The following is a 27,150-nucleotide window of genomic DNA, read 5'->3' as shown; positions in this document are numbered from 1 at the left end:
CTCTCAAATTGGTAAAACTGTTGAGAATCCTCCCTGAAAATTCCACTACTTTTTTCTTCTTTGCGGCGGGAAAAAGTAAAAACAGCAAAGACTACCTCCTTTATGTTGACATTTTGTTTTAAGTGGGTTCCATGCTAGGCTCAGTGTGGAGCCCAATGAGGGGCCCGAACTTACAGTCCTGAGGTCAAGATCTGAGCTGAGTGAGACCAAGAGTCAGACACTCAACCAAGTGAGCCACCCAGGGGCCCCTTTACACTGACATTTTAAAACACTTAGATCCAATCTTATTCCAAAAGGTTTTCCCCCTTATACTGGTAATTATATTGACTGAATTAAACCTTATCCTAGTGGGCAGGGATCATCTGACAGCCCTACACTGCTAACAAAACGTATAAACTAATAAATACCCTAACACAAATCTCCTGCCCCTTTCCAGCTCTAAAATGTGATGGTGCTACTTAGGCATGTATCTGGGGATGTTTAAATATTACTAATAAAATTAGTAAAATGGTACTCTTGGAAATGGCTAAAATACAAGAATCCTACAAATATTCATTATGGAAACAAAGAAAAGCTTGGAAAGATTAAGTTAATTAAAAGTACTGAGTGGGTTAAGAGAAAACTCTTAAGGAAAAGCACTAGAAACTCAAAAATGCCTAGGATAAAAATGTTAACATGAATCAGAAATATGAATGCAAGGTAAGTTTAGAGAGAATGTTATCACTTAAAAAAAGTGACTTTTTTCTGTACACTCCAATATATACAGTAATATCTGTTAAATAATTTTCATTAAAAAAGTATTATTTTCACAAGCCAGTTTTAGAACACTAATATCTTATTGCTATTAAAAGACTATTCTAGGAAGCTGGGCACAAATACAAAGCTTAACATACGAACGTATCTTTTATTATAACAGAAAATAAACATATTTAACAGAACTTATTTTGTTATATTTTTAAAGAGGTAACTGGGGTTCTCATATGGTGAAATTCTTACAAACATATAAAACTTGCCTCAAAGACTAGATATGGAAATGGATATACGCCTTAAAAGATACGTGATGAAAAGATAATATTTCATGACGGCAAATTTGAGTTATAATAAATAAAATTAACTTAAAATTCCTTTAACTATTTGTGTTTGGTGACTAGTGTTGCTTTCTTAACCAGGAAAAGTAAAACTGAGACAGATCACCTTTGAAAATAGCTACTGGCCAGTCAAGTAATCGGGATGACTGTTCATTTTAATTTTTTAATTTTTTAAAATTTTTTTAAAGGTTGTATTTATTTATTCGACAGAGGTAGAGACAGCCAGCGAGAGAGGGAACACAAGCAGGGGGAGTGGGAGAGGAAGAAGCAGGCTCATAGCGGAAGAGCCTGATGTGGGGCTCGATCCCATAACGCCGGGATCACGCCCTGAGCCGAAGGCAGACACTTAACCGCTGTGCCACCCAGGCGCCCCGACTGTTCATTTTTAAACCCGTAAGACTGCTTCTTTTAGATGCGAAGTACCTTAGTAATAAAAAGTTTTGAGAATAGTGCAAAATTCAGAATAACAAAGGATGTGGAGAATTATATATGCTCAGAGATAAAAAGGAGTTCTATCAAAATATATGTATAAAATCTATCCTATTTGAAAAGAACAAAATTACCAAAACCAGTAAAACCTGATTATGAAGAGAAAAGGATAAGGAATACCTACAATCTAAAAATTCATCAACTACCCAGATGCTTAAAGTTAGGCAAATCTGATAAAGTGATAAGTTGAGAATTAAAGTCTCTGAAATAATTTTTTTAAAGATTTTATTTATTTATTAGACACAGAGGGACAGCCAGCAAGAGAGGGAACACAAACAGGGGGAGTAGGAGAGGAAGAAGCAGGCTCCCAGCGGAGGAGCCTGACGTGGGGCGTGATCCCAGAACACCGGGATCATGCCCTGAGCCGAAGGCAGACGCTTGATGACTGAGCCACGCAGGCACCCCTGAAATAATTTTTCTTTTTTTTTTTTTTAAAGATTTTATTTATTTATTTGACAGAGATAGAGACAGCCAGCGAGAGAGGGAACACAAGCAGGGGGAGTGGGAGAGGAAGAAGCAGGCTCATAGCAGAGGAGCCTGACGTGGGGCTCGATCCCGTAACGCCGGGATCACGCCCTGAGCTGAAGGCAGACGCTTAACCGCTGTGCCACCCAGGCGCCCCCTGAAATAATTTTTCTTAAAAATTATTTATTTTAGGGGACAGAAGCAGAGGGAAAGGGAGAGAGATAATCTCAAGCAGACTCCCTGCTGAGTGAGGAGCCCACCGTGGGGCTTGATCCCATGACCGAAAATGATTTGTGAGTCGAAATCACAAGTTGGACACTTAACCAACTGAGCCACTCAGGCGCCCCTCAAATAATTTTACTTCTCTCTCTGCTTCTGCACCCCACCCCCTGTGTGTGGTCTCTGTCTCAAATAGTAAAAAATATTTTTTAAAAAATAAAATAAATCAGAATGCCCAGGGCTCGATTTATTCTAAATTAAGTACTTCAAGATACAGTTATCTTAAATCCAAATAACCATGACAAAAAATCATGTATTTTGTTTTTATACATATTTACACAATTAGAATTCAATAATTTAGAACTGCTATTACCCACCCAAATACATAAACTTGCCTGAATGAAACCAAAACAAACAGTACATTATTCTTGAAAATGCCACGATGCCATCCATTCAAATCTGCACACTGGAAAACTGAAACCACCAATAAATAGTAACTCAGAGCCTGCTGGATTATACATGCAGCACTAGGAAGGACAAACACTTCTTCAATTACTACAATAACATGATTTTTAAAAATGGACAGCCATTAAAGAATATACTGAAAATGATTCCACCGTATGGATGCTTCCAATGTTAAGATAATTTATTAATCCAACGCCTCAAATTAGCCCCATGCCACCTCAAGTCAACAAATTATATACAAATTCATAAAAACTGGAAAGGACATTTAGTTCTATTAGTAGGGGGGAACACATTTTGGCAGAGATCTAGCTACCAAGCAAGAACTTTAAACTACACTGTGTTACGGCATAACAGGAAGACTGTGGAAGTCCAGCTAATATGTCATACTTTTATCCAGAATTTAGGCATTTTGGGAATGAGGCAAAGAAAACTTTGTGGAATTAAGGAATGACCATCCCTAAAGGTGGCTCCTGCAAATATAGTAGCTGATTCTCATGACTTTTTTTTTTTTTTTTTTTTTTTTTTTTTTTTTTCCAAAAAAACTGGGTTAAAAAAAAAANTCCAACAAAACTGGGTTAAATAAAACATATGTGGACATCTGGTCTTTGAAAGACACCGAGGGCAACATACATGTCGATCCTGGTATATCATAGTCTAGGCATGAAAGGAGTCTAGGAGAGAAAAGGCATGAAATTACATCTGAAGAACACAAATGTACAACATACAGGATTTAAACTCAGTTCTTTTTTTTTATAAAGATTTTTATTTATTGGGGCGCCTGGGTGGCACAGCGGTTAAAGCGTCTGCCTTCGGCTCAGGGCGTGATCCCAGCGTTCTGGGATCGAGCCCCACATCAGGCTCTTCTGCTATGAGCCTGCTTCTTCCTCTCCCACTCCCCCTGCTTGTGTTCCCTCTCTCGCTGCCGGGATCACGCCCTGAGCTGAAGGCAGACGCTTAACCGCTGTGCCACCCAGGCGCCCCTAAACTCAGTTCTAAGAAAGCAAAGGTCAACCTATCAAATACCTGCTGAAAGCTTTGTGTGGAGGTTTAAGGTTCACCTGTATGAACTTTAATTTAAAAGTAGCAGTAGGGGCACCTGGGTGGCACAGCGGTTAAGCGTCTGCCTTCGGCTCAGGGCGTGATCCTGGCGTTATGGGATCGAGCCCCACATCAGGCTCCTCTGCTATGAGCCTGCTTCTTCCTCTCCCACTCCCCCTGCTTGTGTCCCTCTCTCGCTGGCTGTCTCTATCTCTGTCAAATAAATAAATAAAACCTTTAAAAAAATAAATAAATAAATAAAAGTAGCAGTAGTAAAAATAAAATAAGATGAAAACAGAGTGGTAGGCAAACCATAAGAGACTCTTAACCATAGGGAACAAAGAGAGGGTCGCTGGAAGGGGGGGTGGGGGAATGGGGTAATTAATGATGGGCATTAAGGCAGGCACTTAATGTAAGTAAGAACTGGGTGTTACATGCAACTGATGAATCACTAAATTCTACCCCTGAAACTATTAATATACTGTATGTTAACTAACTTGAATTTAAATAAAATAAAAATAAAAAATAAAAGTAGTAGTAATTATACATCTATATATACACTGTCCCATTCATAAATGGTTATCTTTATCATTTTCGTGGCTACTCTAATATTACCACTGCAGACATCTATAGGAAACTCATTTCTCCAGCACATCTTTGATTTTTTGCAGAGAGCCAAACTCATCTGGGGCCACAGTAATGAATAAGCTAAGTGACATACCTTTTGAGATAATTATGAACACAGTGACTGCTATAAGTAATATATTTTATTGTGGTTTGTAAATATCTCTGAAGGAAGTTTCTTTTTAAGATTTTATTTATTTGAGGGGCGCCTGGGTGGCACAGCGGTTAAGCGGCTGCCTTCGGCTCAGGGCGTGATCCCGGTGTTACGGGATCGAGCCCCACATCAGGCTCCTCTGCTATGAGCCTGCTTCTTCCTCTCCCACTCCCCCTGCTTGTGTTCCCTCTCTCGCTGCTGTCTCTCTCTCTGTCGAATACATAAATAAAATCTTTAAAAAAAAAAAAAAGATTTTATTTATTTGAGAGAAAGAGAATGAACAGGCAGAGGGAAAGGGAGAAGCAGACCCTCCGCTGAGCAGGGAGCCCAACGCAGGGCTCCATCCCAGGACCCTGAGATCATGACCTGAGCCAAAGGCAAATGCTTAACCAACTGAGACACCCAGGCGCCTCTCTGAAGGAAATTTCTAAGAAAATAAAAAAATATTTTAGGTAATAGTTACACAGTTTATGCACTTCAAATACTATCTTCTATGGTGATCACGTTTAAGAATGATACTTCCAATAAATAAATTCTAGTATATATTTTTTTAAAGACTTTATTTATTTATTTGAGAGAGAGAGTGTAAGAGAGTACAAGCAAGGGAGAAGCAGGATTCCTGTTGAGCAGGGAGCCTGACATGGGGCTCGATCCCAGGACCCTGCGATCATGACCTGAGCTGAAGGCAGGCAGACATGCATACACACATTTAATTTCTAGATTTTATTAATTTATTTGCAAGAGAGTGAGAGAGAGAGTGGGGGAAGGGGCAGAGGGAGAGGGAGAAGCAGGTGAACAAGTAGCCCAACACAGGGCTTGATCCCAGGACCCTGAAATCATGACCTGAACCGAAGGCAGACGCTTAACTGACTGAACCTCCCTGGTGCCCCTGGTATGTTTTCAAAAATAAGTGACTGATTTTGTCAGATTCCAACTTTGTCACATTTTTAAAAATATCTATTATAAAACATACCACTTAATTTTTAAAAAATTTCTTTTCTAGACAAATATTCCATACAGCCCACTATCTTCAACACAGGAAATTTCTAGCACAACAAAAGAATCTATCCTATTTATTTGAACAGAATTCCTGAGTTTCATTTTCTTTAGTAAAATTCACTGTTTTATGTTATAGTTATTCTAAATCTAATATCCCAATAGCAAAACAAATACACACCTATGAAAACAACAGAAGGGTAAAAAAAAATGTTTCCAAATTTGAAAATTTTAGATCCTATTTCTCTTTGAATTGCTTGGAAGAAGCTTACTTTTAACAAAGTGTGAAGTGACTTAATATTTTCTTTCCTCTACTCATTATAGCTCCTCAGGAGGCCAACAAAAGGGAAATCCCTGTTAATCCCTTCCTGCTGCAGGGGAGCAGCATTAATCCTAGAGCCAGTAACATCCTTGTAAGGGCTAATGTGGCTGAGTGAAGAAAGGAAGAAAAAAGAAAGTTACGGGTCACTCTAAAAGGGAAGCTCTATCAGGAATATTAAAAAAACTGGTGACTATACTTTTAAAATTACTTTGTAATCAAGAAAACTCTCAAATAAGCAACCCAAACTTACACCTAAAAGAGCTAAAAAAAAGAATAGAGACCAAAGCCAGTAGACAGAAGGAAATAAAAAAGATCTGAGAGGAAATAAATGAAAAAAATTAAAGAATATTGAACAGATCAATGAAACCAGGAGATGGTTCTTTAAAAAGACCAACAAAACTGATAAACCTTTAGCCAGACTCATTTAAAAAGGGGGGGGGGATGCAAGTAAATAAATCAATTAAAGAGAAATAATAACTGACACCACAGAAATACAAAGGATTACAAAAGAATATTATGAAAAATTATATGTCAATAAATTTGACAACCTAGAAGAAATGGATAAATTCCTAGAAATATACAGCCTTCTAAAACTGGATCAGGAATAAAAAGAGAATGTGAACAGACCAACTACTAGCAGTGAAATTGAATCAGTAATCAAATAACTCCTAACAAACAGAAGTCCAAGACCAGATGGCTTCACAGGTGAAAAGCCAAACATTTAAAACTTATTCTCAAACTATTCTAAAAAACAGAAGAGGATGGAAAGATTACAAATCCATTCTACGAGGCAGGCCAGGATTACCCCAATACCAAAACCAGGTAAAGACACTATACAAAAAGAAAAATACAGGATGGTATCTCTGATGAACATGGATGCAAATTCGACAAAATATTAGCAACCAAATTCAACAATACATAAAAAAAATTACTCATCATGATCAAGTGGTATTTATTCCAGGGATGCAAGGTGATTCAATATTCACTAATCAATCAACATGATATGTTACAATAAGAGGAAGGATAATAACCATAAAATCATCTCAACAGAAGCAGAAAAAGCAAGTGACAAAGTAGAACAACCATTCATGATAAACACTCTCAACAAAGTGGGTTTAGTGGGAACACACCTCAACATAATAAAAGCCATATATGAAAAACCCATAGCAGACACCATACTCAATGATGAAAAACAGAGCTTCTCCTCTAAGATCAGGAACAAGACAAGGATGTCCACTCTCACCACTTCTATTCAATACAGTACTGGGAGGTCTAGCCACAGCAATCAGACAACAAAAGGAAATAAAAGGCATCCAAAACAGTAAGGAGGAAGTGAAACTTTCACTACTTACAAATGACATAATACTGTATACAGAAAACCCTAAAGACTCCACTAAAAACCCATCAGAACTGATAAATGAACTCAGTAAAGTTACAGGATACAAAATTAATATACATAAATCTGTTGCATTTCTATACATTAATAAAGTAGTAGAAAGAAAAATTAAGAAAACAATCCCGTTTAAAAGTTGCACCAAAAAGAATAAAATATCTAAGAATAAATTTAACCAAGGAAGTAAAAGACCTGTACTCTAAAAACTATAAAACACTGATGAAAGAAATTGAAGATGAAACAAACAAATGGAAAGATTTCATGCTTATGAGTTGGGAAAACCAATTATTGTTAAAATGTCCCCACTACCCGGGGCGCCTCAGTGGCTCAGTTAGTTAAGCGTCTGACTCATGACTTTGGCTCAGGTCATGATCTCAGGGTTCTGAGACTGAGCCCTCTGTCGGGCTCTGCACTGGGCATGGAGCCTGCTTGAGATCCTCTCTCCCTCTCCTTCCCCCCTTTCCCACTCTCTTAAAAAAAAAAAAAAAGAAAGAAAAAGTTCACACTACCCAAAGCAATTTACACATTCAGTGCAATCCCTATTAAAATACTAATAGCATTTTTCACAGAACTAGAACAAATAATCCTAAAATTTGCATAGAACCATAAAAGACCACAAACAGCTAAAGCAGTCTTGATAAAGAGCAACATAGCTGGAGGTATCACAACCCCAGATTTCAAGATCATACTATAAAGCTATAGTAATCAAAACTGTATGATATTGGCATAAAAACTAACACTCAGATCAATGGAACAGAATACAGAACCCAGAAATAAACTCACACTTTTATGGTCAATTAATCTACAACAAAGGAGGCAAGAATATACACTAGGAAAAAGACAATCTCTTCAACAAATGGCGTTGGGAAAACCAGACAGCTACATACAAAAGAATGAAACTGGACCACTTTCTTACACCATACACAAAAATAAGCTCAAACTGGATTAAAGACCTAAATGCGAGATCTGAAACCACAGAATTCCTAGAAGGAAACATAGGCAGTAATCTCTTTGATATCAGCCACAGAAACGTTTTTCTAGATATGTCTCGTTTGGTAAGGGAAACAAAAACAAAATTGAACTATTGAGACTATACCAAAATAAAAACCCCTGCACAGTAAAGGAAACCATCAACAAAATGAAAGGACAAGCTACTGAATGGGAGAAGATATTTAAGGAAATTATACAATGGAACACACACAAAAACAAATAACCAATTAAAAAATGGGCAGAGGGGATGCCTGGGTGGCTCAGAATGCTAGGCATCTGCCTTTGGCTCAGCTCATAATCCCAGAGTCCTGGGATTGAGTCCCACATCAGGATCCTTGCTCAGTGAGGAGCCTGCTTCTCCCTCTGCCTGCCCCTCCCCCTGCTCCCTCTCTTTCTCTCTCTATATCATATTCTGACACATAAATGAATAAAATCTTTAAAAAAAAATAGGCAGAGGACACAAAAAGACATTTTTTCAAAGACATTCAGATGACCAACAGACACACTGAAAAGTATGTTCAACATCACTAATCATCAGGGAAATGCAAATCAAAACCACAATGAGGGGCACCTGGGTGGCTCAGTCAGTTGAGTTCCGACTCTTGGTTTCAGCTCAGGTCATGATCTTAGGGTCATGAGCTGGAGCCCAACACTGGGCACCATGCTGGGTGTGGAGCCTGCTTAAGGATCTCTCTCTCTCCCCTGCCCCTCCCCTTCGCTTGAGTGTTCGCTCTCTTAAAAAAAAAAAAAAATTAACAAGACAAAACAAATCCCACAATGAGATATCACCTCACACCTGTCAGAATGGCCAAAATAAAAAACACAAGAAATAACAAGTATTGGCCAGGATGTAGAGAAAAAGGAAACTTCAGGTACTTCTGGTCGGAATGTAGGCTGGTGCGACCACTCCAGAAAACAGTATGAAGGTTCCTCAAAAAATTAAAAATAGAATTACCATATGACCCAGTAGTTCCACTACCAGGTATTTACCCAAAAAACACAAAAACACTAATTCAAAAAGATATGTGCACCTCTATGTTTATTACAGCATTATTTATCATAGCCAAGACATGGAGGCAGCCCAAGTGTCTATCAGACGAATGTATAAAAAAGATGTGATTGATATATCTATCATATATATATGATATACATAACTCAGTGATAACAACGAATGGGATTTTGTCATTTGTAACAACATGGATGGATCTAGAGAGTACAATGCTAAGTGAAATAAATCAGGCAGAGAAAGACAAATACCATATGATTTAACTCATGTGGAATTTAAGAAACAAAACAAATGAACAAAGAAAAAAAAGAGGCAAAAAAACAAAGGAAAAAAGAGGCAAATGAAAAAACACTCTTAAATACAGAGGACAAACTGGTAGTCACCACAGGGGAAGTGAGAGGGGGGTTGGGTGAAACAGATGAAGGGGATTAAGAATAGACTTATTATGATGAGCACTGAGTAATGTATAGAATTGTTGAATCGTTATACTGTACGTCTGACATAAAAAAAAAAAATCTCCGTAACCTATAACACATCCCATATGTGATTTAATACATTTCTTTGCCCTGAAAATCTAGCTATCACTAGCAGATACTTTTTCATTATAGGCAAAGAAATTAACTGTTAACAAGAAAAACTGGGGTTTGTTCCTCAAGAAGTACACCGGCTTTACTGAGGCCAAAATCTCTAATCTGTAATGTATGAAAAAAACCCTCCTCTACTTAATGATCAAAACCCTCACTGCTACTTAATTCTTTTTATTTGTAGCACCTCTTTTTTATTTTCTTAACAAAATGCCCATAATGATTATTACAAAATATATTTAACTCCCTATTCTGCTATAGCCTTTCTCATAGGAGATATAAATAACTCTGGCACAGTGGACTCAGCGGTAGAAGACTACTATCTGAAGTCTGGCCCTGTGCCAAGAAAACAACCATAAAAGAAAAGCAATGGATTAGAAGTCAAAAATCCTGGATGTGAATCTTCGCTCTATCACTTTAGCCTTAGACCCTGGGGAATCATAAGACTTCTCGGATTCCTCTATCCTCCACTGTCTCATCTGCACAATGATAATTATGAGGATTGGGTAAGATAATTTATAGTACACAAATAATACAGTAAATAAAAGAAATATAGTAGCATACAATGCTAGTAATGATACAATCGTACAAATACATACAGAAGCTCCAAAAGGAGATCAATGAAGGTTAAAGTACACAAAAGGCTTTGCTGGGTTTTCCTGTAATCAAAATGCTCATTTTCAAAACTTCAAGCCATCCTTGGGTTCTAAAATGCTCAAGGTTCCTCCTAACAAAATCATGCAAATCCAACCCATCCTTTGAATTAAAGCGCTGATAACACCTCCTCCTTGACACCTCTCTTAAACATACAGTGAGAGCACCTTTCTCTAAAATCCCATAGCATTATCCATACTACTAATATGGTATTTATTGACAGTCTTACATTCTAGAGGTTTCCTGTGTACCAGGTCTGTGCCTTTGGCCTAAGTACATTCCATACAGTTAGAATGAAAGAACCATGGGCTACACTTACTGTTTCCTTTTTAGCAACCAAGTACTCTGTAGGCAAATAAGATATAAACTGAATTAAAACTAAAATAGCGCAATTCTGCTATATAGTACTAAAGTTGCAAGAGATTACTACTCAAATGGATTTCCTTCTCTAGTGAAAGGGTGACCTAGAAACCTACATACTTAGTGGGTTTCCATGTAAGAGGGGAGAAATGACTACCAGAAGATATAATAAGTGTAAAGGAAAACGACATAACAGCAATTTGTTTCATGTTGCCATAATTTTATCTTCAAAGACAAAATATATTAAAGTTAACAGACAACCCTCTATAAGATGATTAAGAGGAGCTCCAACTTTTACCTTCTCTTTATTTCTGGACTCTTCTGGGAAAAGATTAAACCAGTAATATTTTAAATTAAATGGTTTAGCTTCTAAGCAAGATTTAATTCACATGTCATCAGTTAGGCTTTAAATTTGAAGTAAGCCAATGTTTTACATAAACTCTAAATGCCACACTCTGTGCTGAACAAATAAAGAAAATAGAAAGTAAATATACTTACCAAGAACAATATACACTTGCAGTTTGGAGCTGCTGGGTAAGGTAAGTCGTACAAAGAACAAATGCTGTGTTATCCTGACCCTCGGATTCCAGATTACATATGATGTCTAGTATTTCCTTGCAGTCGACCTTTGCAATCTACCAAAAATGAGAAGATGGAGTCAAAAAGAAAATGGTGATTTTCCTGTAAATTTTGTTATGCAGTATAAAGGTTCTTTTAACGTTTTCTATCTTTGATAATTGATGAGGCAATTAAAAGGATGTAATTTTCTTCTATTAACTCATGGCTGAGTCTTCTGGAATATTTCATATAAGAAAATACTAAAGAGAAGAGACTAGACACTATAAGGAAGTTCCACTGCAGTCCCAATGCAGATAAAAACATTTTTGTACAGTTAAAAAAAAAAATATTATTCATGGGGCACCTGACAGGCTCAGTTGGTACAGCATCCAACTCTTGAGCTCAGGGTTTCTGAGTTCAAGCCCCACAATAGGTGTGGAGCCTACCTAAAAAAAAAAACATTCATGAACACTGCTACCATATAAATAAGTCAAATTATACATAATAACTTCAGATTATTTTCACCTGAAGTACCATCTTTTTTTATTTAAAAAATTTTATTTTTAAATAATCTCCACACCTAATGTGGGGCTTGAACTCACGATCCCAAGACCAAGAGTCGAATTCTCCTACAACTGAGCCAGCCAGGCACCCCTATTTCTCTTTCATTTTATTCAAGTCACTCTAGTTACAGATAGAAAAATACAAGGCTTACCCTTACTGCCAGTAAGGCTAACAGAGGCTGGTTAAAAAATTTTTAAATTCAAATGCTGGTAACATATCACTTTCTCATAGAGTTAAGAAAAAAAGTCGCTGGTGTAAGTGAATTTTCCAACAATTAAAACACTTAGAAATACATCTTTTTCATTTATGCTATTTATAGAAATCTTAAAACCACCTCCGGGCAAATCAGAATTTTCTGGGGCTCTCTTTACATACAAATAAAACAGGAGAATAAGACTTCTAAAGACTCTTTCTCAACTCTATTTTATCACTTCCCTATCTTAATAAAGAAGATGAAGGATAATGATAATCTCTCTGTCATTTGTCTATGTGTCAGCATTATAAATGTTAATTATACCAGACACCAAATGTACAAAACAATGTTAAACTTCAGGAAAAACGAAGCATATATCAGGGCAAATGAAGTATATAAGAGTTAGCTCATCTCTTCCAAAGTGCAATGCAATTCCAATAGGTGGTTCTAAGTCTCTAATTTTAGTCATACCCTCAGGTAGGCACAGAAAGGCTTCTTTCAAAGTTTAGCTCAAATGCCATTTTCTCATAGAATCTTCTCACTTCTAAGCCCACTTCAGAATCCCCACCAAAAATTCTGTTCTCATCAATTAAAAAAAAAACACACCAAAAAACAACTCCTCTAAAAGTCAACTATACTTCAATTAAAAAAAGGACAAACCCACATACAAAAACTCTGCTCTTAATTCTTCCTATGTAACATCTATCACAACTGCAATTCAATCATTAGATGAAGAACTTACTAGCGTTTCTCTTCTCTGCTAGAATGTAAAATCAATGAGGTCAGGGGCTATCAATACCTTGCTCAAAACTCAGCACCTACTGGTGTCTGAAACACATAAAAGAGTGATGGGGCGCCTGGGTGGCTCAGTTGTTAAGCGTCTGCCTTCAGCTCAGGTCACAATCCCAGCGTTGGATCGAGCCCCACATTGGGCTCCCTGCTCAGCAGGAAGCCTGCTTCTCCCTCTCCTACTCCCCCTGCTAGTGTTCCCTCTCTCGCTGCCTCTCTCTCTCTCAAATAAATAAATATCTTAAAAAAAAGAAAAAAGACTGAGTAGGTGTTGATGAATGGAGTAAATGAATCAAATTTAATGACGGCGAAATATTCATGTTTACAAAGTGACCCTCATACGATTCTGTTTTCTAATGTTTTCAAAGACAATGCAATGATGTAATAAGCCGTACAGTATGGTAGTTAAAAGCAATTATTCTAAAACCAGATGGTGTATATTCAACTCTATAGCTGTTAGCTGTGTGACCCTCAATAAGTCACATAACTTCTCAGTAACTCTATGTATCAGTTTCCTCATCTGTAAAATGGAAATAATAGGACTTCCCTCATGGAGTTATTATAAGAATGTAATATGTTTCATTTAGTACAGCATAGTGACTATAGTTAATATTGTGTTGCATATCTGAAAGTTGTTAGAATAGATTGTAGAAGTTCTCACCACAAGAAAAAAAATGTGTGACTATGTATGGTGACAGACAACTAGAATTATTTTGGTTACCATTTCACAACATATACAAATATCAAATATTATGTTGTACACCTGAAATAATACAATGTTAATATGTAGATTATACATCAATAAAAATGTGGTATCTGTGCCTATTAAAGTTACATCTAAGTCTTAAAAAATATGTTCTAACAGGAATTGGCTAATAGGGAGCATGTTAAAAGAGCTGTTAAAAACTGTTTTCATGAAACATATAAATTTTAAAAATAAGAAAAAGAAAAAAAGTAAACCTTAAGAATACCAGAAAACATTTCAAAAGATCACTCTCAGATGCAAGATCACACTTGATGCAAATTTCTATCTAAGGAGTACTGGGAGGTAAAGTTAAGTTGTTAAAGCCTAAAAGCCTAAAGTTAAATTCAGTTTTCAGGTAAGGGGGGAAAAAAAAAGACCTCATCATATTTAATGAAGATGGAATTTTACTGATGCCCTAAACAACCATAACCTCATTCGCAGCTAAATGTGTCAGAAAGGTCATTCAGAGACAAAAGGCCCACCCCAGGGAGTTTAAAATGGACCTGACTGAGGGACCAAAATGAGAATTCCACAGCAAGTGAAAACAGCTGTTCCAGAGCAGCCATCTACCATCCAGGCCATGTTCAAGCTCCTGTCCAAAACCAAGAATTCTAAAATTTGATTCTGCAATGAAACAGCAATATCACATCTCTACACTGAGGAATAACATGAAAAACTAAGTTAGACATTTAAATTAGAATGGAAAGAACATACAACTTGCATTTCTAGAACATTTTTTTATCCTTTTCAAGTAATTTGAATGAGATAATTGTATTATCTCATTTTATCAGCATGATAAATACGTAAAATTGGCAAGGCAGGCAGTATTATTTCTACTTCACAAGTAAAAGATGAGCCTAAGAAGAGACTATTTCTCGTCTCCGGTCAACTGTGGCTAATAATCAGAAGAGTAAACAAAATGAAAAATGAATCTCATTTTATTCCTACACGGAAGCTCTTATATTTTAAAGGGGTACAATTCAGAGATAGGAGCTTTCACCTTGGAACCAAAGTGGTAAGAAAACACGGGACAAAAGAGAAGTAAACTAGAAATACAGATTTCAAGTCAAAATACACTAACCTAAAATGATGGGGGAGGAGGAAATGATATGAAAAATCCACATTATTTTATAAGGCATATACAGTTCTATTATTTGCATTTATTACAAATACTCTACAGATTAACATTACCCATTAGTGTATAATAAACCTAAACAAACAGCTCTCCTCTCTCACAAGCCGATCCTCCCTATCCTTCAACATTTAGTGGAATCTTTTTTCATCACGAAGTCTTCCTTAAAGATGACTCTAGTGTTCAAGATCTCTTGCCGTGCTGTGAATTCACAGCATCTTATCAACATTTTTAATTGGGCTATTTTTTATTCCACTTTGGGTCAACTTCTGAACTAGTGACTCACACTGGCCTTTTTATTATTTTCTTGTTTTGAGCTTTTAACAACTTTAGCTCTCCAACTAGACTATGAATTCCTTGAGGACAAGAGCACGGTCTTATAAATGATATCCAAAATCCTCTGTGCACAAAATCCACAGGAAAAAAACAGCCACGTTAAAATTAAAATGTACATGTCTTTCAAAGCAGCGGTATTTACTAAGTACTGGGGATACAGGCCAGCCTGATTTTTGCCCTCATGGATCTCACAGTTGAGTCACAGATAATAATGAGGAAGCAGGCAATTGCTGAGAATTACAATGTATGTTAATTGCTACAATGGGGATGTACAGAGTATTTTAAAACTACCTTTGGGGGTGCCTGGGTGGCTTAGTTGGTTAAGTGTCTGCCTTCGGCTCAGGTTATGATCTCAGGGCCCTGGGATCGAGCCCCATGTGGGGCTCCCTGCTCAGCTGGGAGCCTGCTTCTCCCTCTCCTTCTGCCCCTCCCCCCTGCTCATACGCGTATGTTCGAGCTCTCTCTCTCAATAAATTAAATCTTTTAAAAAAGAAGAAAATAGGACTAGTTTATAGTGGGGTTTTTGTACAACCTTCAAATTCAAGAACCTATTTGCCTCGCACGTACTTACCAATGCTACTAACAAAGGGGCATCCTTCTAGACTTCTTTTTCACTTTCACTTAAGTAATGAAAAAAATCTTAAGAAATTGAATCCTTCAATCTGCTACCTACTCTCCCTGATCCTAAATCCTTTGAAAGCTGGTCCCATATCTTATCTCACACTTTTATCCCACTTAGCGCCTGCTTTAGGGTCTTTATGTGACATTCAGTTTTATGTAAGCATTCAGTTAACATTTTTAGTTAAAAAGAGTATTAGTATTTTGCCCCCCAAACCTGTATTTTCTTGAATACAGAGGAAAAAAAGTTATGATAAAGAAACAAAAGTAAATAAACAGGAAAATAAAAAATAGAAAAATCCAGTAAATTAAAATGACATACTTTTAACACTTCAATAGTAAGGTGGTTATACTACTGGTTCCAAACTTTTCTAAAAAATACCTTAAGACCACACACTAAAAACCAAATTTATGCCATAAAATACTTTTCAGCTACTGTTAATTAAAATGAGGTCACTGACAAGCTTCTGAGAACTTCAATGAGTATCTAGGAAATACCTGCACAGGACTGAAATAATTTTTTCATTCTTAAATATGATTCATATCCCTGTGGTTTATATTCTATAGCTATTAAGACGAGTAGGACACATGCATCAAATAATTAAGTCTTTGTTTACTATCCATCTTGCCTAGAATATATGTTCTGTAAGGGGAAAAATTGTTTTTATTCACCACTGTATCTTTAGTGCCTACAATGGTACTAGGCACCTGGGGGAACATCAATAAATATTTGTTGTAATAAAAGATAACCACAAGATAAATAACATAGTGACTGCAGGATAAGTAAGTGGGATAGACTGAAGACAAAATTCATGTGGACGGGAGTGAGCAAAGAAGACTTCAAGGAAAACAGCCCTTGGGGGGATATCAGGGTCTAGATGTATATGGGCAGGGATGGCCCAAAAAAAAAAAAAAGCCAGAAAGAGCAAACTGATAAATGTGAGAGTAATCACGATACAGGAGGAGGGGAAAGGTTATGTGATGTAATTGTAAAGAATGATATTTACCACTAAAGCTAGCTAGCATTCAGTGAATAAAAGGCTGGATTAAATAAGGTTAGAGACTCCGGACAGAGTGCAGTTGCACACTAGAAGACATCTAAATAAGGCCATGCCCTAGAGTTGTGTAGTTTCATGCTACACAAAGATAACCAGCTAAGGAGGTTAATGGACGCTGAGATTCAATCAGCCTGCCAAGCCCTAAGTTTTGGCATGAGGCTCTTCCTCACAGAAGGGCGACCTCTGGAAGTCAACCATGTGAAAGAGGAGGTACTTTTTGCCAATTTCCATAAACGTACCATATAGGCTAACAATAGCAGGAGACTGGAGGACATGTGATTGTTTTGTTTCTAAGGGTAGTTCTAAGGATAGAACTGAAATGGAAGGACAGTGAGCAGAACCAGCCAAGAACTTAAAAGCACCTGAAAGACTAGTCAGGAACATTCATTCCACACCTTAAGCTTTCTCAAAATCCTAACTAGTTCCCTCAGATTTTTCCTTACCAAAATCTACTTCATAACAAAATCTGATAAGCTTAATGACACAAAAATATAAATCATGCATAAACACTATCAATGGCATCTGTATTTAGAAGAATCAAAACTTTCAGCATAAGGAATAAAGTGCTGTCTCTGGCTCAGGGACGCCTGGGTGGCTCAGTCGTTAAGCATCTGCCTTTGGCTCCGGTCATGATCCCGGGGTCCTGTGATCAAGTCCCACATCCGGCTCCTTGCTCAGCGGGGAGCCTGCTTCTCCCTCTGCCTACCCTGCCCCCTGCTTGTGCTCTCTCTCGGACAAATAAATACAATCTTAGAAATAAATAAATAAAAGAAATCACTAAGGGGAAAAAGTGTTTAAGTGTGAATGGACAACTGCCCTAACTTGCTGGATCACTGTTAATTTCATGAAGAGGCTTGTGTTTTACAACTCACGGATGGGAGATGATAAAGCGTGGACCAAGGGACAGGAAGTTTGGCAGTGAGAGACCTTCTGCATAAAGTTAGAACTCCTAAAGAGCTAAAAACTCAGAGAATGGGTGATGGCAATTTCATCCTGGGTTCTGCTGGGATAAAAAAACATCTGAGCATTTATAACCTGTCCTTCCAACTTGGAATATGCCATACTACTACTCTGTTGTCTAAAAACCCCAAAATGAGAAAAAAATAAAATAAAATAAAAAGAAAGTTCTGGTTGGTAACATCTCTGAATCACCTGGTAGAAGCAAAGATAAAACTGATTTATAGAGACATATGCTAACTAAGGCCTATTACAATTCTCTGAAATAAAGCACTCCTTATTCCCACCCACCCCACCAAAACTGAGTTCACAATCCCAAACTATAAAAAGCACAAATACACCAGTCATTCCAGAAAATGTCATACACAATAAGCAGAACTAGACTCCCAATAACATCACATAACAGAATGTACAACACAACACAAAGACTGAGCCCTAATCATGGACTTTGGTTTGTTTAAAAAAAAAAAAAAAAGCAGAGGGATGCCTGGGTGCCTCTGTTGGTTAAGCGTCCAACTCTTGATTTCAGCTCAGGTCATGATCTCAGGGTCATGGGATCAAGCCCTGCTTCGGGATCTGCACTGGGCATGGAACCTGCTTGGAATTCTCTCTCCCTTTGCCCCTCCCCCCAGCTCACAAGCATATGCTCTCTCTCTCAAAAAAGAAAAGAAAAAAAAAGAAAGAAAGAAAAGCAGAGAGCAAAAGGAGTGATGAAGGGATGGAGGGAAGGGAAGAAGAAAGGAGGTATAAAGTCACAAAGTATGATATGGAGGAACCTTAAATGCATATTGCTAAGTGAAGCCAATTTGAAAAGTCTACATACTACATAATTCCTAGTATATGACATTCTGGAAAAGGCAAAACTGTGGAGGCAGTAAAAAGATCAGTGGATGCCCGGGGCTTGTGGGGAGAGAGGAAAGGATGAATAAGTGGAATACAGGGCATTTGTAGGGCAGTAAAACTATTCTGTATACACTGTGATAGTAGATACATGTCATTATATGTGGGTTTTGTTAAAACCCACAGAATGTGTAATACCAAGACTGAACTTTAAACTATGGATTTTAGTTAATATATTAGCTCACCAAGTATAACAAATGTAACAAGACTAACAGCAAGATGTTAACAGGTAAAACCGGGGGTTTGGGAGATATATTCGGGAACTCTATACTTTCCAATTTTTCTTAAAACGTTTCTGCTTAAAAAAAAAAAAGTCTATTAATTTAACAAAAAAGCCTTTAACCATTTTTAAAACTGGATTGCCTATTTATTGTTGACTTGTAGGAGTTCTTCATATAGTCTAGACTCAAGTCCTTTATTAGATTTTTGGTTTGCAAATATTTTCTCCCATCTTTTATGCTGTCCTTTGGATGGAGTTAGATGAAATATTTTTCTTTTGTCACTCGTGTTTTTGGTGTCAAATGTCAACTGCCTAATCCAAGGGCTTAAATATTTATTCTTGTATTTTAAGATGTTACTTTTTTTTCTATTATATTTAAGTTTATGATCTATTTGGAGTTAATTTTTATATATAGTTTTAAAAGTCAAACTTCATTCTTTTGCAAGTGGATATCCAGTTGTCAAAGACTCATTCATCGAAAAGATTATTCTTTCCCCCATTGAATTGTCTTGGTATGCATATAATCATTTGTCATTAAGTGTGAAGGATTATTTTTAGATTCTAGTCCATTGATGTTTCTGCCTATTTTTGGCCAGTACTACACTGACTTTATTACTCTAACTTTTTAGTGAAGTGTGAGTCCTCCAACTTTGTTCTTTTTTTCTAAGAGAGAGAAGGGGAATGAGTGGGGAGAGAGAGAGAATCTTAAGCAGCCTCTAGTATGGAGCCTGATGCAGGGCTTTATCTCAAAACCTGAGATCATGACCTGAGCCAAAATGAAAAGTCAGATGCTTAAATGGCTGAGCCATCCAGGTGTCCCTCCAACTTTGTTCTTTTAGAAGATTGTTTTGGCTATCCTGGGTCCCTTGAATATCCACATGAATTTTAGGACCAGCCTCTCAATTTCTGCAAAAGAGGAAGGTGGGATTTTGACAGAGATAGCACTGAATCTATATATCAATTTGGAGAGTACCTCCATCTTAACAATATCAAGTCTTTTAATCCACAAACACAGAATGTTGTCCCATTTATTTACTTTCTTTCAACATTTTATGTCTTCAGTGGCTATGTCCTACACTTCCTTTTAAAAATTTGTTCCAAAATATTTTATTCTCTTTAATGTTATTGTTTGTTGTTATTGTAATCTTTTTAGTGTTATTGAAATTGTTTCCTTGACATCATTTTCATGTTGTTCACTGTTAGATGTATATAAATAAAGTAATTTTTGTATAGTGATCTTATTAGGATTATTTTTATACAAGATAATATGTGCAAACAGAGATAGTTCCAATCTGGATGCCTTTTTTCCCCTTTTCTTGCCTAATCGTCCTGGCTAAAACTTCCAGTACAATAGTGAATAAAAGTGGCAAAAGCACCCATCTTGTTCCTGATGTTAGGGGAAAAAAACCACTGAATTTATTATTATTAAATATGTCACCCATAGGTTTTCATAGATACCCTTTATCAGGCTAAGGAAGTTCCCTGCTATTCCTAATTTATTCAGTGTTTTTACTTGAGAGACACAGAGAGAGCCCAAGCAGGGTGAGGGGTAGGGGGAGAAGCAGACTCCCCGCTGAGCAGGGAGCCCAACATGGAGCTCGATCCTGGGACTCCAGGACCATGACCCTAGCCGAAGGCAGACACTCAACTGACCGAGTCACCCAGGCACCCCTGTTGAGTGTTTTTAATATGGAAGGTGTAAGACCTTGTTAAATGCTTTTTCTGCCTCTCTTGCGATGACCGTGTGGCTTTTGTCCTTTATTCTATTAATGTGGTGTATTACACTGACGGATTTAAACCAACTTTGCATTCCTGTGATAAATTCCACTTGATTAAAGAATATACTCCCTTTTGCAGGTTGCTGGATTTGGCTTGTTTTGTTTTTAAGATTTTATTTATTTGAGAGTGACAGAGTGTGCGTATGAGCAGCAGGCCTGACATGGGGTTCAATTCCAGGACCCTGGGATCATGACCTGAGGTGAAGGCAGATGCTTAACCCACTGAGCCACCCAGGCATCCCTGGTTTGCTATTTTTTGTTGAGGATTTTTGCATCACTATTCTTCAGGGATTTTGGTCTATAGCTTTCTTTCTTGTGATGTCTTTGTCTGGTTTTGATTATCAGGATTATGATGGCTTCACAGCAAGAGTCTGGAAACATTCCTTTCTCTTCTACTATTTGCAAGACTTCATGATCTTCTGGTATATATTTTGCACAATTCACTATTGAAGTCACATGGATGTGGGTTTTTCTTTGTGGGAAATTTAAATTACCAATCTCTTCACTAGGTATAGGTATATTCAGATTTTCCATTTCTTTGTGAGTCAATTTTAATAGTTTGTATCAATTCTAAGGATTTGTCCGGGGTGCCTGGATGGCTCAGTCGGTTAAAGTGTCTGCCTTTGGCTCAGGTCATGATCCCAGGGTTCTGGGATCGAGCACCACATGGGGCCCCCTGATCAGTGGGAGACTGCTTCTTCCTCTCCCTCTGCTTGTGCTCTGTGTCAAATAAATAAAATCTTTAACAAAAAATGCTAAGGACTTGTCCATTTCATCTAATTAAATCTAATTTTATGGTATTTAATTCTTCATAGCATTCCTGTATCATCTTTTTTATTCCCGTAGGGTCACTAATATCCTCGTTCATTTCTAATTTTAGTGATTTGACTATTCTTTCCTCCTCTCAGTCCAACTAAAAGTTTATCAATTTTGTTGAACTTTACACAGAACCAACTTTATTACTGTTTTCTACTGATTTTGTATTCTCTATTTCATTTACCTACATTCTAATCTTTATTACTCATTCCTTCTGTTCACTTTGGGCTTCCTTTGCTTTTCCTTTTCTAGTTTTTAAGATAGATGGTAGGGTTTTTAACTTGAGACCTTCTTTTTCAAGACTGACATTTTACAACTGTAAATTTCTAAGCACTGCTTTAGATGCATCCCATAAATTCTGGTACGTTGTGCTTTCATCATTCATCTCAACTTTCCTTACTGAAAGTAGGGTATTAAAGTCTCCAAATATTATATTTGAATTATCTATTTCCCCCTTTAATTCTGTCAGCACATGTATTTTGGGGCTCAGTTGTTCCTCAGATTGGATAATCTCAATCAACCTCTTTCAAAGTTTGTGGATTCTTTTTTCTACTAATTCAGATCTGATGTTGAGTCTCTCCAGCAAAATAATTTCAATTACCGTACTTTTCCATTCTAGACCTTTGACTCTTTTTATAATTTGTATTTATTTCTCTATTCTATACTTGTTGAGACACTGTTCTCATATTTTCCCTTAATTCTTTAGACATGGTTCCTTTGGTTCTCTGAATATACAGCTGATTTTCATTACTCACAGATTTTGTACTCACAAATCTGACTACTTGCTAAAATGTATTTCTGACTTCCAAAGTCCACTCATGATGCTTTCGGGGGCATTCATGAACATGCACAGAGTGGTGAAAAACTTAAGTCCTCTGGTGTGCATGTTCCCAGGTAAGGCCGAAGTGACATTCTGCCTTCTCGTTTCAGTTCTCCTCTCTAACAAGTGTCTTTTTCATGTTCTATTTAGTGGCACTTTGTGTTTTTATGTTTTTCACTGGTGATTTCCCTGTTTAAAATAGCCCCCCAGGGTAGTGAAGTGCTGTCTAAGCACAAGAAGCTTTGATGTGTCTCATGGAAAAAATGCATGTGTTAGATAAGCTTCATTCAGGCTCGAATTACCATGCTGTTGGCTGTGAGTTCAATGTTAATGAATCAACAATATATATTAAATGAGGAGTCTTTAACAGAAGCACACACAGAACAGAATTATATACTCATCAGTGACCAGAGCCTTACAGGAACCTAACCACATACTTCCCCTAGGAGCAATGGTTTCAGTATTTGGTAATTCAGTGTTTGCAGTCACTATACAGAACATAACTACCACAAATGACAAGAACTGACTATATTTGTAATAGCTGATTTATAATTCTTTGTCTAGTAAGTCCAATATCTGGGTGTTCTTAGGAAAAGTTTCTACGGGCTGCTATTTTCCCTGTGCATGGACTATCATGTTTCTTTACGTGGTAAGTGGATATTTTAAGTAATATACTGTGGCAACTGTGGAAATCAGATTCCCCCACCTCTTCAGGGTTTGTTACTGTTACTATTTGTTTTGTTTAGTGGCATTCCTAGAATAATTCTGTCAAGTCTGTATTCTTTGTCATATTTGTGGCCACTACAGTTTCTGCTTGGTTAGCTCAATGGTCAGCTACATGTCCAACATATTCGAGATTTACTTAAATGTCTGAATAAGTAAGTCCCTACTTTTGCCAAGCAGCTCTGTGTGTTGGGGCATACTTTCAGTATTTCAGTAGGCAGCTTAAAATTCTGCCTTGCCTTCATTTCCTACTTGTGCAGAGTCTCAAGGTATACAAGAGGTGAGGGATTAGGGCCATCTTCGGTCATTCCTCACCAGACTCATAGCCCTGTACATGCACATTACCTTATGTAATTCCAGGAATATATCAGAGGTTTTCAAAATCCCCTATGGTCATCCCATATCCCAGTTTTTCTTTTTAATCTTTTTGGCAGTCTCTTGTTAGCCTGACTGGTAATGCCTCTTCTGACAACTGTCTGAGGAAAACTGTCATGTTAAACAATAACTACTGATTGTTTCTGACAAATACACTGAGGACAAAGCTTTTGCCATGGTGAGCTGTGAGTCAAATAAAGACAAGTCTTGAGAATGGAGCTTTTCAGAAGATGCCAGAAAGATAAAATACTGACAATTCTCTGGGGCTAGGCTTTTGCAGAGTTCCAAAATCCATTCTGCTTCCTCAGCTGGCTGCTAGGCTGTTGATTTTCATAGCTACTGTAGTTTTGAGGGTGTTTGTTTTCAAGGTTACCGTGAAGCTGGGGGAGGACATGAGAAGTATGGAAAATTAAAATGCCACCAACTTCACTGTTCTTAGTGAGATTCATCTGTTTTCCTTGGATAAAACCTCCTTGGATTGTAGTAAGCCTTTAGCTAATTTCTGGGACTCTGAAAAAGTTAATCTTATTCGCTCTCTGGTTTCAAATGCTGATGACTTGGATCTCTTAATTTCCAACTCAGACCTCTCCCTCTCATTCTTAGAGGTGAATACTGTCTTTTTTTCCCCTTTCGTCTTTTTCATTATTGTATCCCTAGTGGCTGAGTCCTCCAATGAATATATGTTAAATGACTGGAAAGTAAGTCTATACTATTTCTTACAATAATATGTGAATCTAAAATTATCTCAAAACAAAGTGTCTTTTATTTTTTTTTAAAGATTTATGTATTTAAGAGAGAGAGCATGCATGCAAGAGCATGGGAGAAAGGTGCAAAGGGAGAATCTTAAGCAGACTCTGTGCTGAGCACAGAGACCATCACAAGGCTCAATCTCATGACCCTATGATCACCACCTGAGCCAAAACCAAGAGTTGGATGTTTAACCAACTGGGCCACCCAGGCATCCCAATGTCTACTTTTATTTTTAAAAGAAAAGAAAAAAGATAACCTTGGATATTGTAGAAAATGAACTGTGGGGACAAGAGCAGATGCAATTAGAAGACTTTCATAATAATCAGCCAATTAAATACCAATGGTGTAACAGGTAGCCAAGTGGCATAAGAGAAGGTGAGCAGAGGCAGGAATCTGCCTTCTTATTTTCATGATTAGGCTACCAAGGTAAAATAGTATTCTGGCCAGTGCCATTACAAAATATTTTATCATTTATCTTTCTCTAGATTAGCGGTTTTCCATCTAGTATTTTCCTGATCAGTTCTGAGGCGTAATGCAAATAATTTGTTCCTCATAATAGACTTTTAAAACAGGGGCACCTAGGAAGATATCTCATCAAAGCCATTTAAAAGAACTCTTAGGGGGCGCCTGGGTGGCACAGCGGTTAAGCGTCTGCCTTTGGCTCAGGGCGTGATCCCGGCGTTATAGGATCGAGCCCCACATCAGGCTCCTCTGCTATGAGCCTGCTTCTTCCTCTCCCACTCCCCCTGCTTGTGTTCCCTCTCTCGCTGGCTGTCTCTATCTCTGTCAAATAAATAAATAAAATCTTTAAAAAAAAAAATAAAAAAATAAAAGAACTCTTAGGAGAGAAAATAAGGAGAGAAAATATTTAAATAGGCAATTCCTCAATTTCTTCATACAGCCTTTTGACCTTTAATGTATTTTTTGAGTGTACCATTCATTTCCCATATAATAAAGTATAAAATTATTTAGATTTTAATTTTAAATTTAATTATATACTTTGTTATTATTCCTTGTTCAGGATCCATCTTAATCTTGATTCTTATTTAAGCTACACCTGAAATTTCTATGCTCCTGTTTATTTTTCTTCTACTCCCAAACTGAATTCTCAATGGGTCCTGTTTAAATGTATTTGCTCTGTTTATCATCTATACCTAGTGACTGTGTCAATTCCCAACAGTGTTAGACTAGTGAGTAAATTAAGACCTGTTTGTCTTTTCATTTCCCCATCAAGAAACAAACCTCTCCTGCTATGTCTATTAACATTAGACACTGGAGATACAGTTCATTCAGGGATTAAAAATGAAATGGACTCCTATTTTAACTATGCCAGGAGCTCTACTGACAGATTTCTTGGCTCTTCATAATAATACAAGTGTTTATTCTTCTATTATACGTGGAAAACTTGATCTCTGCAAAGATTTCTTCTTTCAGTAATGAAAAAAATATAGGAAACATCCACATGGGACACTAGGCCATGGCCACGTCTGTAACTTTAATTAAAAACCTTTCTTATGTAAAATTAATAGCAATATCATCTCATTCAACTCTAAATGAAACTAGAACTTGAGGATTCCACTGAGTTCTGAATTTGGGGCTCTGAATTTTGGCTTTCAAGCTGATCCCCTCAATTAATCTTAATTGTATGTGTCTGGCTAAATCTTCCCCAGCAGAGGTTTCCTATTACACACACCCATTACAGTGATACCCACAGGAGCCAACATACAAGTACTTTTATTCCCAGCTGTTGCTCAAGTTAATTTGACTCTCCTCCTGAATCAGTTGAAGTAGATGGCAAATGTGTACAGAATTCTGTCACCTTAGAACATATGCTGATTTTAAACTCCAATTAATGAACATCTGATTCATTAGTACTTTTCCAAAGCAAATTTTAAAAATGCTCTTTAATTCTGTTGTCAGTTGCAAAAGAAAAACATAACTGGAGAAGAGACTAATTATGATGGTAGCAGTGTTCCTTTTAAAATAATTTTATGATGTCTGCTAAATGTTTTTACATTGGTGTATTTAACTAATTAATCCCAATCATCATAAAACTGTTTTAAATCACACCTGTATATAAATGTATAACTATGAACAGAACGATATACCACTAAGATGTTTCCTATTTGAACATGGCTCATCATGTTTACCAACTGGAAATAAGTTGTACTGTACTGTGCCAGGAAGCAAGATCTCTGTTATAACCTGGGTTTGAACTCTCTAATTAGTTTAATGCAGGGAGGGCCTTGGAAACATTACCATCTTGGCCTCAGTTTCATCACTGGTAAAAACATGGAGGGTTACACTAAATGGTATTTACTGTTTGCTATACACTGGAAAACCTGATTCTTGTAGAGTAGGGGCTGGCCAACATTCTTTATAAAAAAGTATCAGAAATAAAATATTTTCAGCTTCATGGGCCTGGTAGTTTCTGTTATAGCTACTTAACTCTGCCACTGTAGAGTAAAAACAGCTACAAACGTTAAACAGATGGGCATGACTGTGTTCCAGTAAAACTTTATTTACAAAAACATGCAGTTGGGTGGATCTGGCCCACAGGCCATAGTCTGCCAACCTCTATTGTAGAGAATCAAATCACATTTCCTCTAACTCTGTTCCTTACAAACTCAACAAATTTGTTGAAAGGAATTAATTATGTAACTTCAGGGAAAAAGGATTCCTGTTTTGTTTTCTTATTATTAATAAACCAGGACAGATCATACATAAAACAAAGCCGATTATTCTCCCAAGTCCTCCCTGTTGTCCACACCTCTGCCATTCTAGTCAGTTAGTAGAACACTACCATTATTCTGGTCTCCCAGGCCTTATGAGTCTCTTGACAGCGTCTCTACACATTACCTTCTTATTTCTGTCCTGTCAGCAAGTCCCATTCTTTCTCCTGCTAAATGCAACCTCTTCTAAACCTTATGTATCCTCTAAGCTTCCTAAAACACTGTTTCAGTCATTTTAC

At 37.1% G+C, this 27,150-nt stretch overlaps 1 protein-coding gene across 1 annotated transcript in view; it reads right to left on the bottom strand.

Annotated features, from left to right (window-relative positions):
- Positions 1 to 27,150, bottom strand: part of RLF (RLF zinc finger) — an 86,243-nt gene that overhangs the window by 11,094 nt on the left and 47,999 nt on the right. Inside the window, exon 6 of the mRNA XM_002927560.4 lies at positions 11,346 to 11,482. Coding sequence (XP_002927606.4) covers positions 11,346 to 11,482 — 137 coding nt within the window. The remainder of the gene's footprint in view (positions 1 to 11,345; positions 11,483 to 27,150) is intronic.

Source organism: Ailuropoda melanoleuca, chromosome 2, assembly GCF_002007445.2.
Source record: "Ailuropoda melanoleuca isolate Jingjing chromosome 2, ASM200744v2, whole genome shotgun sequence".
Taxonomy (NCBI): domain Eukaryota; kingdom Metazoa; phylum Chordata; class Mammalia; order Carnivora; family Ursidae; genus Ailuropoda; species Ailuropoda melanoleuca.
This window is presented reverse-complemented; position numbering and strand designations above follow the sequence as displayed.